A 14,879-nucleotide genomic window follows, 5' to 3' on the forward strand; every position below is an offset into this window, starting at 1 on the left:
TTGAAAATAGTGAAAATAAAATGAAGTTAGAGTGGAAAAAAGGATCTAGTTTGAGAGACTATTTTAGAAAAAACTAAACTCTAGAAAAAAAAAGGAAATAATAACATTACTAAGATAATACACAGACTGGTATGTCAACTCTACAAATCTGGTACAAGATCTTAAAAATCTACCCTTTTGCTTTTTAGATATCAACTAGTCTGTTAAATTCACTTCCACTAGCACATGCTTAGGAATACATAAATTTAATAACACAAATGAGAAAATAAACTTTGCTCCCTGATAGACTTTATGCTGGACATCTGTCACAATGCTCTGGCACTCATACGCCAGGTAAAATGTTGCTGACTCACCGAACATGGCAATATGCTAATATCCACCCATCGTCCACCAATACCCGTCTTTCAGGTCTGAAATTCATTTTTAAATCCATTCCATAAGCTCCATACACATGTACCAGGAGAGGTTTCTTCTGCAAGTCCTCAGAATCTGTCTTGTGGAAAATGGTCATTGGCACTGATTTTCCATCCTGAAAATTAAGAGTTACTATGCATGTAAGTAAGAGTCTTTTAAAACAGTTTATCCCTAACTTTATGCCTTATTGATGTTGAGCACAAACTTCATTTAATTAAGGTAACAGAGGGGTGCCTGGTTGGCTCAGTTGGTGGAACATGTGACTCCTGATCTCGGGGTTGTGAGTTGAGTCCTATGGGTGTAGGACTTTGGGTATAGAAATTACTTAAAAATAACAACCACAACAAAAATAAATAAAAATAAACAACCATAATAAAGACAAGAGTTATGGTCTTTAAAAATACATCATGGTTCATCCCCATTTTCAGCTGTACTACTGACCTATAATATTATTCAGAAAAGAACAATAAGACTCTGGCTTGAAAAGAGTTTATTAAATGTAGCTTTTCATGACAGTAAAGTGATTTTAAGGGGTTCTTCACTACTACCATTACTGTAATTTTCTTCCGTCAAGTCAAAGTCAAAATATACCTATCAAGGTTAGATATACCAGCACAGCATTTTTCCTATACCTAGAGCCAGATAGTGACATTTCTCATCTTTGAGTATTTATAAACATGCTGACTGAAGAAGTTTTAACAGCCAAGTTTTCTGACCTCTGTAAGCAGAGTCCTCAACCATTAGCATCAGAATTTCTTACCCCAACTGACATACATCCTTATACTCTTCAAAGGTCTACCTTTATTTTTTAAAATGTTTAAAAGTGGCTTAAGTAAGTAATCTTAATTACTTTAGGACAGGTTAACTATTCCCCAGTTGAGTTCACGTTCATTAATTGCAAACCGATTGAAACTAGGCATTCCCTGGACAAAATTAACATAATCTGAAGTATTTCTGATATTCCCTTTGTAGAAAAAGGGCAGAGAAATTGGTTCTCACCCTGCTTACAGAAACTAGTGAAATAGTGCTAGTCTACATAAAATAAGAGGAAATAATAAAAGGAAAACAATAACCAAGCCACTCTCCCTATTTTTATGCTTACTGTGAAAACTTAACTTTGAGGCACTAGAGTAATTATCAGATAAGGAGGCAATCTTTCATCCTTCCTTATGATGCTCAACTTGCTACGACAGTGTAACTGGAGTTTCACTTCTCAGATTTATTCTTACAAAACGATGTAGATTAATTTCTACAATTATCTTTGTCTTTTCATCTCCCTGCCTCCTCCCCAACAATCAGAGAAAAACTAGTTGGTTGAAAACTTAAGAAAAGGGATGCCCGGGTGGCTCAGCGGTTGACTGTCTACCTTACCTTGGGCTCAGGGCGTGATCCCGGGGTCTTGGGATTGAGTCCCACATCGGGCTTCCCGTGGGTAGGCTGCTTCTCCCTTTGCCTATGTCTCTGCCTCTCTCTCTCTGTGCCTCTCATGAATAAATAAAATCTTTAAAAGAAAACTTATGAAAAGGAAGAGGTGAGGTTGGTGGCAAGTCCTGTGATGAGCTGGATCTGAGTTAATCAGCAGTGCAAAAATGCATGTGGAAAGTTGTAGCAGTGGGGCACCTTGGTGGCTTAGTCAGTTAAGTGTCTGACTCTTGATTTTGGCTCAGGTCGTAACCTCAGGGTCCTAAGATTGAGCCCCAAAGTGGGCTCCCTGCTCAGCAGGAGTATGCTTGAGATTCTCTCTCCCTCTGCCCTTCCCCTGTACCCACGCACATTTAGCGCGCTAATAAATAAACCTTTGAAAGAAAGAAAGAAAGAAAGAAAGAAAGAAAGAAAGAAAGCAAGCAAGCAAGCAGTTATAGTAGATTCCACTGAGCACTTGTCTCCCTTCTCTAATTCATATAAAGAATCCCTGGGCTCCCCAAGAACTTGGCTTCACTGTTCTTTCCATTTGGGGTATAATAACTACAACAACATTTTAATAGACTGGTATAATCCCACATTTCTAAAGCAGAACAAAGCCTATTCTATTGACAAAAAACAAAACACAAAAATCTATGGTGACACACTAAATGGTAAACAGTAATTACATCTAAGAGGTACAGCAAATGGGACCAAAAAGCAGTCGTCTAAACTTTATATACTTGGCATTTTTGCATTTCTTCTAAGTGTACTACTGCCATAGGGGAAAAGAAGAAAAAACAAGATAAAATAAGAGAGGGATATAAATTATGAAAGACTTTTTTTTTAAAGATTTTATTTACTTATTCATGAGACAGAGAGAGGCAGAGGGAGAAGCAGGCTCCATACAGGGAGCCCAACACGGGACTCAATCCTGGGACCGCAGGATCACACCCTGAGCCACAGACAGACGCTCAACCGCTGAGCCACCCAGGTGTCCCAATTATGAGATATTCTTAATGCTGAGAAACAAACAGAGGGTCAATGGAGGGAAGGTGGGTGGGGGGTGGGGTAACTGGGTGATGGGCATTTAGGAGGGCATGTGATATAATGAGCACTGGGTGTTATATAAGACTGATGAATCAGGGACCTCTACCTCTGAAACTAATAATACATTATATGTTAATTAACTGAATTTAATAAAAGAAAAAAAAAGTGTGTATTGCTTTTCTATTACTGAAAAATATATATTTAAATAAAACTAATAGTTTAAAGAAACTAATAGTTTAAAGAAAAAATTCACAAAGACAAAAGGCTGTGTCATCATAATTCACTGCCAGCACGTGCAATTATCTGATGTTTTAATATGCTAAGGTCTGAAAATTCTTTAAATCCAAGGCCACAGTTGATTAATTTATTCCTCATTTGCACAAACTTTCTTTTTTTAAAAAAATATTTTATTCATTATTTGAGATAGAGAGAGAGCAAGCATAAGTCAAGGGCAGACAGAGAGGGAGAAGCAGATCCCCACTGAGCAGGGAGCCCAACATGGGGCTTAATCCAGTGACCCTGGGATCATGACCTGAGCTGAAGGCAGACATTTAACCCACTGAGCCACCTAGGCGCCCCTCTTTTCTACTTTACACTCCCCCCCCTCGGTCTTGCCTCTTTTTACTCTAACCTTTGGCTGTATTGTCCTTTTTTATACCTTTTAAAACATTTTACAACATTTAAGTAAGCTCTACACCCAATGTGGGGCTCAAACTCATGACCCCAATATCGAAAATTGCATGCTCTTCTGACTGAGCCAGAGAGGTGCCCCCTCCTTTATACTTCTTCTTCTTCTTCTTTTTTTTTTTTTTTTTAAAGATTTTATTTATTTACTCATGAGAGACACAGAGAGAGAAAGAGAGGCAGAAACACAGGCAAAGGGAGAAGCAGGCTCTGTGCAGGGAGCCCGACGAGGGACTCGATCCCGAGTCTCCAGGATCACACCTTGGGCTGAAGGTGGGCGCTAAACCGCTGAGCCACCCAGGCTGCCCTCCTTTATACTTCTTGAATATACCACTTCTCCCTCAATTCAGGGCCTTTACACAAAATGGATTCCTCCTGCCCCCGTTCTAGCTTAATTCTTAATCCTACTTGAGACCTCACTTCCTCAGAAAAGCCTTCACTGATCTTTCCGGCCTGAGAAAGATCCTTGTGTCCTGTTTCCATTGTACTCAGTGTAGTTTCCTTTGCAGCAATCAGTACATTAGCCAATTACTCCTTCATTGGTCACCTTCCCCACTAGATTTAAGCTCCACAAAGGCAGGACTTTTTTAAAAAAATTAATTAATTAATTAAAGCAGGACTTTGATTTATTTTTTATCTTTTATTATTTTTTATTTTTTTTAAAGGCAGGACTTTTATAAATCTAGCTCACTCTAGGTCAACTGCTCACCACCTTCACAATTTTTGCCATAACTAGAAACCGACTTTGACTACTTCTTTAAGTCAACTTTAAAAATTCAAATAGAAACAACACGTGAACTCAAGAGCTTGATGTGCTGGTTATACATTTTCTAATCCATGTTAAAATAAACATATGAATATTAAAGTTACAAAAAAAATCTATGTATCCCCTAAAAATCATTTGGGCCTTGCTGGAGTGTGTGAGATCTACTTTACAAAACCATGCTACTACAGTACCAGCAACAACTGCACAGCACCTGACAGCATGCCTGTAATAGATGAGGGCTCAGAGGTGAGATTACAAAGTCTTCTTACCTTGCTTTTGGCTTCTAGACGTAAAACACGACTAGTCTTTGTGATTGGGTCTTCATGTCCAGTTTCTTCAAACAGTTTGCCTTCTGCAAACTTGTATGTGTAGTATTTTGGGGGACGTATTGGAGAGCAAAGCTGAAAGGGACAGTTCTTTGGGTCTGAATTTGTATCCATTATGAATCCACAGGCCCAAGGAGGGAGCTAAAGAAAGAAAAGTTATTTTTACTCTTTATCTAGACTAAGTATCATTAATTAAATTTCTGAGTCTGCTACAAACAATACGATGAGGATATCAAGTTAATTTTTATCTGTTATACATAATACCTCCTTTAAGTATTATTTCAGCACAAATATATTTTGAGTAACAAATGAACAACTCTACGTAAAGACTAATAAACTAAGGAAAAATTATAGAAAAATGGTTCATTATGAATCTGGATTTACATGAAATCTCTATTAATAAAGTTGTTTATTTTGGGTATAAACTTGAGCAGTGGATAGTAAAATGGTTAAGAAAAAGAGCAAATCAAGTACTAATTCCAGAACCCAACAACATCTATAGGTCTCTGTTCTCATAGAACATGAAATCTCTCTCATGTGTTTTTAATAATTTACCCATCAGCTCTTCCCCTGCTGCCTAGACAGCCATAGGGATGACAGTTATTATTCCAGGGCTACAAACTGGCTCAGCAGCCCTAAAGCATTTACAATTTGTTTCTAACTTTAGCTCCTAGGCTAACCATTGTGCAGAACAAAACCTTTCCTGGCATCTCCACTCTGAGAGACTCACAGCTATTATGATTATGATTCTTAACTTTAAGAAAAAAAAGGGAAAGGAATCAAAATTCATTCTCTCAGAGCAGCAGGGTCCAGTTTCAAGCCTGCCACTAACATCCCTCTTACACCTTTCAAAGAACTCTGGTAAGCAGATGACAGAGTATAAGAAATGGTACCAAGAGTCAGAACATTAAAAGAAAATTGCCTTTCTTTTCCTGAGTAATTGTAGAAAGAACAAATTCCTTAGAAAATCAGAGGTCTTGGCACAGCAATGTCACTGGTGGGCACTATTCAGAAAGGGTTGGGGGGGGCCATGTGGATAAAGAGTACACCATCTAACCTGTAGAAACTAAACCCAAAGAGCTTATGTTCACAGAAAACGTCTTGCAATTAATTCAAAGAATCTATCTTCCTAAAACACAATAAGGTTGTATATTCATAATGTCTCTTAAAGAGACTTCCTTATTGACTGTCCTCAGATTGAGGATTATGTTCAAGGATAATGTTTACTTAAGTGCAAAGCCACAAAACTGGAAAGAAGAGTGTGACATGTGAAAGTTGCGAAGTTTGGCAGCATAAATGGAGTAAACAGAGACCTTAGCGGGAAAAAGTACCACTGCTACTGGCCTTGTAACCAGGTTTCAGAAAGAGGGCACATGGTGCCTCAGTCCACAGAGGCAAACGTTTGTTTTTTTTTTTTGTTCTTTGGTGAAATTAATAATAAAAAAAAAGTTCCACGTGCCCCATGCTGTAAGCAGTCATACTTTCAGACCAGGTGGTTCCAATAAATAAAAAACTCTCTTGGGTGTTATTTTTTAAAGTAGTGGGACCAAGGTTAAAGTTTTACCATAACAAAACCGTTCCAAGGCTATGGACTTCTTTTTTTTTTTTTTTAATTTTTATTTATTTATGATAGTCACAGAGAGAGAGAGAGAGAGAGAGAGGCAGAGACACAGACAGAGGGAGAAGCAGGCTCCATGCACCGGGAGCCTGATGTGGGACTCAATCCCGGGTCTCCAGGATCGCGCCCCGGGCCAAAGGCAGGCACCACACCGCTGCGCCACCCAGGGATCCCGGCTATGGACTTCTTAAAATTTATCTAGCTCATGTGGAAATAAGCATTAACCATCTCAAAGACACCTTAAGCCACATTTCCTACTGAGATAATCCTGTAGTAACATCTGGGTATATTAATGGACAGCACCAGAATAATTTTAGGTTGGCTTTGATATGCAGATATTTCTTAGATACTTGACAGAAACAGTTTCAGTTTTAGCATTCTACCAGCAAATCATTTATTTCACTGAAAGATTAAGACATACATGCTGAAAGAAAATTGGCCCAAGCATGTAAACACCTCCTGTAAACTGACATTAATACAAAGCAAGAAACTTTTCACAATTTGCTTAAATTAAATATTATAACCAATTAAAACATAACTTATTTTTGTGAAAAAAAAAATCAGGAAAAACTGATGATATGATGACCAAGGAGAGGAGACAAATATATTAAGGATTTTTACATTTCTGTTTTCAGATTGAGTTTTAAAAAGCCTTTTAGTCAAGTGCCTACTGGGCAGAGATGTTACATACAGAAATACTTTATAATCCACTCTTAGTTTGGCTTAAAGATTTTGTTCTTTGTGATTGACACTGTCTATGCATATTAATCAGTATTACCCAGTTCATGAAAGGCTCGGATCTATAAAATTTTCTTTAAGTATAACCTAGTATATAATGTAGTACTTGATTCCATGTGTTGATAACTCAGAACATTATAACATTATAACAAGGCCTAACATATTGGGAAATACAGAATAAATTAAAGACACAATGATGTTCCATTGGAGACACTCCTGGAAGCACCAGGCTTTGGTGAACACGGAAAATTACATTGCAGGGCACTACAGGACCTCTTCTTCATAAAGTCACCACTCTCAAGAACAAGAGACACAGGTGACTTTCCTAACACACAGAAAAAGGTGCAGAGACTTAAGACAAAATGAGAAGACAGGAATTTTTCCCAAATAAAAAGACAAGGTCATAGCCAGAGATCTTAAACGAAACAGATATAAGTAACATGCCTGATGGAGTTTAAAGCAATGATCATAAGGATACTCACTGGACATGAGAAAAGAATGGAAGACATAAGTGAAACCATTAACAGAAATAAGGAATAACATAGAAGAGACAAAGGGCTCAATAAACGAAATGAGAAACACACCTGATGAAATGAATGAACAGCAGGCTGAAAGAAGCAGAGGAAAGAATTAATGACCTGGAATACAGAGTAACTGTAATCAAGATGAGCAAAAGAGAGAAAAAAGAATTATGCAAAACAAGAACAGACTTAGGGAACTTAGTGATGCCATCAAAACAGAATTAATATTAATATTATAGGAGTTCCAAAAAAAATTAAAGGAGTTCCAGAAAAAAAGAGAAAAAAGGGCAGAGAATTTATTTCAAGAAATAATAGCTGAAAACTTCCCTAATCTGGGGAAGGAAACCGATATCCAGATCCAGGAGGCATAGATAACCCTCCAATGAAATCCACAAAAGGGCAGCCCAGGTGGCTCAGTGGTTTAGCGCCACCTTCAGTCCAGGGCATGGTCCTGGAGACTCCGGATCGAGTCCCATGTCAGACTCCCTGCATGGAGGTGCTTCTCCCTCTGCCTGTGTCTCTGCCCCTCTGTCTCTATGAATAAATAAATAAAATCTAAAAAAAAAAAAAATCCACAAAAGCAGATCTACACCAAGATATACTGTAATTAAAATGACAAAATATAGTGATAAGGAAAAAATATTAAAAACAGCAAGACAAAAGAAGACAGTTGCATACAAAGGAAATCCCATAAGGTTATTGTGGGTTTTTCAGAAGAAATTTTCCAAGTCAGGAAGGAGTGACATGATGTATTTAAAGTGTGAACTGTGTGTGTGTGTGGGTGGCTCAGGTTAAGCATCAGGGTCCTGGGATGGAGTCCTGCATCCGGCACCCTGCTCCATGGGGAGCCTGCTCCTCCCTCTCCCTCTGCCTGTGCGCACACATGCATGTGCTGTCGCTCTCAAATAACATCTTAAAAAAAAAAGTGCTGAATGGGAAAAACTTGCAGCCAAGAATACTCTATCTAGCAAAGCTACCATTTAGAATAGGAGGAGAGAGAAAGAGTTTTCTAGGCAAACAAACAAAAAAAACAAAACAAGGAGTTCATGACCACTAAACCAGCTCTGCAAGAAATCTTGAGGAGGAGTCTTTGAGTGGAAAAGAAAGATCAAAAAAGAGTATGACAGTAGGAAACACAAAAACAGTAAAAATGAATATTCCTGTAAAAAAATCAGTCAAGGAACTCAAAAGGATGTAAAATATGACACCATATACCTAAAACTTGGGGGAGGAGTAAAGAAACTTAAACAACTATCAACTAAATATAAACTTCTGCTATATGCAGAAGAGTGTTGTATTAAAACATATCAAAAACCACTTATAAATATGCAAGGAATAAAGAGAAATCCAAATATATCAGTAAGAAAGAGAAAGAGAAGAAAGGATCAGAGAAAAACTACATAAACCACCACAAGTAATAAAATGGCGATAAGTACATACCTATCAATAATTACTTTGAATGTAGATGGACTAAATGCTCTAATCAAAACATACAGGGTGACAGAATAGATAAAAAACAAGACCCATCTACATGCTGTCACAGGAAGCTCATTTTAGACCTAAAAACAGTTACAGATTGAAAGTGAGAGGATGCAGAAACATTTCATGCAAATAGATGTCAAAATAAACCTGGAGTAGCAATACTTACACAGGAAAAAATAGATTTTGAAACAAAAACTGTAACAAGAGACGAAGAACACTATATAATAATAAGGGGGAAACAACAAAAAGATGTAATAATTATAAATATTTATGCACCCAACATCGGAGCACCCAAATACATAAAACAGTTAATAAGAAACATAAAGGAACTAATTGGTAATATAATAATAATAACAGGAAACTTTCACATCCCACTTACATCAAGGGACAGATCATCTAAAGAGAAAAATCAACAAGGAAACCATGGTTTTGAATGACACCCTGGACTAGATGAATTTAACAGATATACTCAGGACATTCCATCCTAAAATAAAATACACAATATTTTCAAATGCACATGGACCAAAACAGATGACGTATTAGGCCACAAAACAACCCTCAACAAATTTAAAGAGATGTAAGTCACATCATGCATTCTTTTCTGACCTCAATGTTATGGAACTAGAAGTAAACCACAAGAAAAAGTCTGGGAAGATCACAATTACATGGAGGTTAAATAACATGCTCCTAAACAATTAATGGGTCACCCAGAAAACAAATAAAAAATTATGTAGAAACAAATGAAAACACAATGTTGAGTTCAAAACCTTTGGGATGCAGCAAAAACAGTTCTAAGGGAACGTTATAGCAATACAGGCTTACCTCAAGCAATAAAAAAATCTCAACCCAATTTTACACCTAAAGGAGCTAGAAAAAGAACAAACAAAATCTAAAACTAGCAGAAGTTTAGGCACCTGGGTGGCAGAGTCGATTGAGCATCCAACTCTTGGTTTTGGGTTGGGTAGTGATCTTATCAGGGTGGTGAGATCAAGCCCTCTTTCAGGCTCTGCGCTCAGTGAGGAGTCTGCTTGAGACCCTCTCTCACCCCCTCTCTCCTAAATAAAGCTTAAAAAAATAAAAACAAGCCCAGCAGAAAGAAGGAAATACTAAAAGATTAGAAGAGAAATGTGATATAAAAACTAAAAAATAAAACCCCAAAACCTCCTCAAAACACCCTCAATAGATCAGTGAAATGAGGTGCTGGCTCTGTGGAAAAAAAAATAAATAGAAATCAATACAGGTGATAAACTTCTAGCCAGACTTACCAAGAAAAAGAGAAAGGACCCAAAATAAATAAAATTACAAATGAGAGAGAAGAAATAGCAACAAACACCACAGAAATACAAAAAAAATCATAAGAAAATATTACGAAAAATTATATGCCAATAATTGTCCAATAAATTGGACAACCTACAAGAAATGGGCAAATTCCCACAAATATATAACCTACCAAAACAAGAAAAATAAAAAATTTGAAAAGACTGGTAACCAGCAATGAAATCGAATCTGTAATCAAAAACAAAAACAAAAACAAAAAATCCCCACAACCCCCCGCCCACCCCCACACAAAATCCAAGACCAAATGGCTTCACAGGTGAATTCTACCGAACATTTAAGCAAGAATTAATACCTATTCTTTTCAAACTATTCCAAAAACTTGGAAACGAAGGAAAACTTTCAAATTCATTCTATGAGGCCAGGACTACCTTGATACCAAAACTAAAGACCCCAACAAAAAAAAAGGAACTACAGGTCAGTATCTCTGAAGAACATAGATGCAAAAACCTTCAACACAATACTAGCAAACTAAATCCAACAATACATTAAAAACATCATTTACCACAACCAAGTGGGATTGGGTTGCAAGGGTGGTTCAATATTTACATATCAATCAATGTGATAATAGTACATTAGAAAGAGAAAGGATGAGAATCATATGATCATTTCAGTAGATGCAGAAAAAGCATTTGACAAAGTACAACATCCACTCACGATAAAAAAAACCATCAACAGAGTAGGTTTAGAGGGAACATAATAAAAGCCATTTATGAAAAACCCACAGTTAAAGTCATCTTAAATGGGGAAAACAGAGCCTTTCCCCTAAGGTCAGAAAGAAGTATGCTCTCATTTTATTCAACAGAGTTCTGCAAGTTCTAGCTCAGCAATCAGACAACGAAAAGAAAGAAAAGGCATCCAAATTGGTAAGAAGGAAAATTTTCACTATTTGTAGATGATATGATACTAGGAAATCTGAAAGATACCACCAAAAACCTGCTAGAACTGATAAATGAATTCAGTAAAGTTGCAGGATACAAAAATCAATGTATAGCTACCTGTTGTATTTCTATACACAATAATGAACAGAATAGAAATTAAGAAACAATCCCATTTATAATTATACCAAAAATAATAGGAATAAATCTAACCAAAGGGGTAAAAGATCTGTACTCTGAAAACTATAAAACACCAATGAAAGGAACTGGAGAGGACACAAACAAATGGAAAGACCTTTCATGCTCATGGGTTGAAAGAAAAAACATTGCTGAAATGTTTGTACTACCCAAAGTAATTTACACATTTAGTGCAATCCCTATCAAAATACCAACAGTATTTTTTACAGAACCAGAACAAACAATCCTAAAGTTTATGTGCAACCACAAATGACCCCAAAGAGCCAAAGCAATCTTGAAAAAGAAAACCAAAGCTGGAGGCATCACAATTTCGGACTTCAAGGTATATCACAAAGCCATAGTGACCAAAACAGTATGGAATTGGCACAAAAACAGACATATGAATCAACAGAATGTAATAGAAAATCCAGAAATAAACCCCCAACTCTATGGTCAATTAATCTTTGAGAAAAAGATAAAGAATATCCAATGGGAATAAAGATAATTTCGTAAACTCCCACAAATGGTGCTGGGAAAACTGGACAGCCAGTTTACATACAAAAGAATGAAATTGGACCACTTTCTTACACCACACACACACAAAAACTCAAAATGAATTAAAGACCTAATTGTGAGACCTGAAACCATAAAAATTCCAGAAGAGAGTACAGGCAATATCAGCCATACAACCTGATTCTAGATATGTCCCCTGAGGCAAGGGAAACAAAAGCAAAAATAAACAAATTGGGACTACATCAAAATAAGCTTCTGCACAGCAAAGGAAACTAAGCTAAAAGGCGACCTACAGGATGGAAGAAGAGATTTGTAAATGACATATCCCATAAAGGGCTAATATCTAAAATATTTAACTTAAAAAACTCAACCCCCCCAAAATAAATAACCCAATTAAAAATGGGCAGAAAATATGAGCAGGCATTTCTTAAAGAAGATATGGCCAGCAGACATATGAAAAGATGTTCATTTTCACTCATCAGTAAAATACAAATCAAAACTACAATGAGATGCCACCTCACACCTGTCAGAATGGCTAAAATAAACAGAAGAAACAACTGGTTTGGGCAACATGTGGAGAAAAAGGCACCCTACCTCTTTGCACTGTTGATAGGAATGCAAATTGGTACAGACACAGTGGAAGACAATATGGAGGTTCCTCAAAAAGTTAAAAACAGAAGTAATCTACTATCCAGCAATCACACTACTGGATTTTACCCAAAGAATAGAAAAATATGTATTCAAGGAAAATGGAAGCCTTTCCCCTTTCCTTCAGCACCTAGTACCTGACCTACATGTGAATGCTACTTTACCATGGCGCAATAAGGTTGGTATATTCACCAATTTTAACAAGTTCACTTGTATAGGCAGATTTTCTTGGCTGGCAGCCACAGGCAATACCACCAAGTTAGCCTAGAAGGCAGATGTGCCACTATCACACCTCTGCTGCAGCAGGGAGCACTGCCACCTCTCCCTTAAAACCTTGGCAGGTAAGAAAATTGGCAAAAGAAGATGGTGCAGACATAAAGGCAGAAATATAGTGGGCACAGCTACTATCCCTACTGGGGTTATAGGATGGGAGCAGCAAGCAGAATCTGGTTAGCTGTCAAGCTGGCCTGAGCTATCAGCATACCTAAAATTGTAGAGATGTATGATATACAGAGATAAGGAAAGAGAAAAATAGGACACTTCTAAAGTTCATGCTGTAAGACAGTATTTTAAGTAAAACTTTATTAAAAGCAAGGTCCTCTAAATAATTCTAAAATAAACCTCCTAAACATGAAAAAACCTTGTCTGCTACATGTCATTTAAATTACACTTCTTTTCAGGAAAAAGTACACTGCTATTATTCAAAATTTGATGTTCTGTTAAGCTAAGCTATATGGATTTTGATTAATAGTAATCTTTTGGAAATTAAGCATACCTTCAGAGACCGAACTGAATCATCAGCCAGACCAATCACATTAACATAAAGCAGATTGCTGTGCTTCAGGAACAGAACACAGTGATCCTTAAACATATCCAGGTCTACTACTTTCGTATTTCTCTTCATTGTGAAAAATAAATCCCAGTTCATAATAGCAGGGGTATCAGCTGCTGTTCTCATGAGCTGTGTGAAACAAAGTCAGAAGAGATCTAGGTAGCAAAATGTGATAACTACAGCATCCAGAAAACTAGTCCGTATTAATCTGCACTGTTTTACGAAGAGCCAAAGAACTGAACTCCGCCCCAGAGCTGCAGTGTGTCTGTTATCACGTGAATGCTCATGTGATGAGGCAGCAGGGCCTAGTGCTCACCTTACAGCAAACCGATGTGTCTGAATGAAGGCATTTGACAAACAGCTCACTGGGGATGCATTCAAGAGCCTAGCTGGGATCAGAACTGCCTAGCTGAGATCAATCCAAATTGCTAAATTATAAAAATTGTGAGTTTATAAAAGTTTGTTCTTTCGAATCATTAAGTTTGGCTTTGATAACTGGTAAAGATCAGTACGTTCCATTTACTAACCTTTTTAGGCATAATTATATAGAAGCATTATATCTAAGGGAAGAGAAATCGGACTGGTTATGGGTAGGAAGGTAGCATCAATTTCTACGCTTTACCAAAAACCTTTATTTTTTAACCAAATGCCAAAACAGTTAATTATTAGAGCAAGAAATGTTGATGGAAGTATGACACTTTTCAAAGCTCAAATAAGTACACGGAGAATCCCGGATTACCTTGAATTCTGTAGGCTCGCCAACATTAGTGAGAATGTATAATTCATCATCTCTATGTTCAACGTAGTAAAGGACTCCATGTATTCGTTTCTGGATAAGTACTGGTGGATCCCAAGGGCTTAGGCCATCTATTAGCCACACTTCAGAAGTAGTCTTATTCATAATATTTATGGTAAGGAAACGACTGTCTTTTGTAAGATAAAGGAAAACAAAGTAGCTGCACACGCATACAGAGAAAGAGAAGAAAATCCAGTAAGTTTCAAAGGCATGCTACCTTAAAGACAACATCTCACTGCTTGTTGTACATATGTTGATTTATAATGCAGACAAAAATGAAAAACTCCTTGTTTTTAGTGAATATTGCTTATACATGAAAAAAACTGGCTATTATTTTTCTCAATTCCTTCACAAAGGTATTCAAAACCATTTTTTCTCTAACATTTTCTTATGAACATTTTTCAAACCTATAGAAAAGTTGAAAATGTCAGGTAAATACCTATATACCCACCAAGATTCAATTATTACCAATATTTTGCTATATTTCCTTTATCACATTATCTGTGTATCCATCAATCCAACTTTTTCTGACTGCATCTTACGGTCAACTGTAGACATCATCTAACTCTCACTTAATCACAATAATTACAGGGCTTTTGCTGGGAAGAGGAAATAAACTTCTTAGAGGAGTAGGGAAGAAGAGAGACAGAGTTTACTTTGTTCCTCCTCTGCGTGCATGTTGGCTTTTTTCTCCCTCCCA

General features: G+C 37.0%; 1 protein-coding gene across 11 annotated transcripts in view; it reads right to left on the reverse strand.

Moving 5' to 3' along the window:
* The window catches only part of PREPL (prolyl endopeptidase like), a 69,837-nt gene that overhangs the window by 20,682 nt on the left and 34,276 nt on the right, over nucleotides 1-14,879 (reverse strand). For all 11 annotated transcript variants that reach the window (XR_012003333.1, XR_012003331.1, XR_012003330.1 and 8 more), the window contains 4 exons: nucleotides 14,123-14,339; nucleotides 13,327-13,512; nucleotides 4,585-4,782; nucleotides 354-529 (listed from right to left, as the gene is read on the reverse strand). Coding sequence is in view for 6 of the 11 variants with exons in the window: in XM_072768202.1 (XP_072624303.1) it covers nucleotides 354-529; nucleotides 4,585-4,782; nucleotides 13,327-13,512; nucleotides 14,123-14,339 (777 nt within the window). In the remaining 5 variants the exon portion in view is untranslated. The remainder of the gene's footprint in view (nucleotides 1-353; nucleotides 530-4,584; nucleotides 4,783-13,326; nucleotides 13,513-14,122; nucleotides 14,340-14,879) is intronic.

This window comes from Canis lupus, chromosome 11 (assembly GCF_048164855.1).
Source record: "Canis lupus baileyi chromosome 11, mCanLup2.hap1, whole genome shotgun sequence".
NCBI classification, from domain to species: Eukaryota; Metazoa; Chordata; class Mammalia; order Carnivora; family Canidae; genus Canis; species Canis lupus.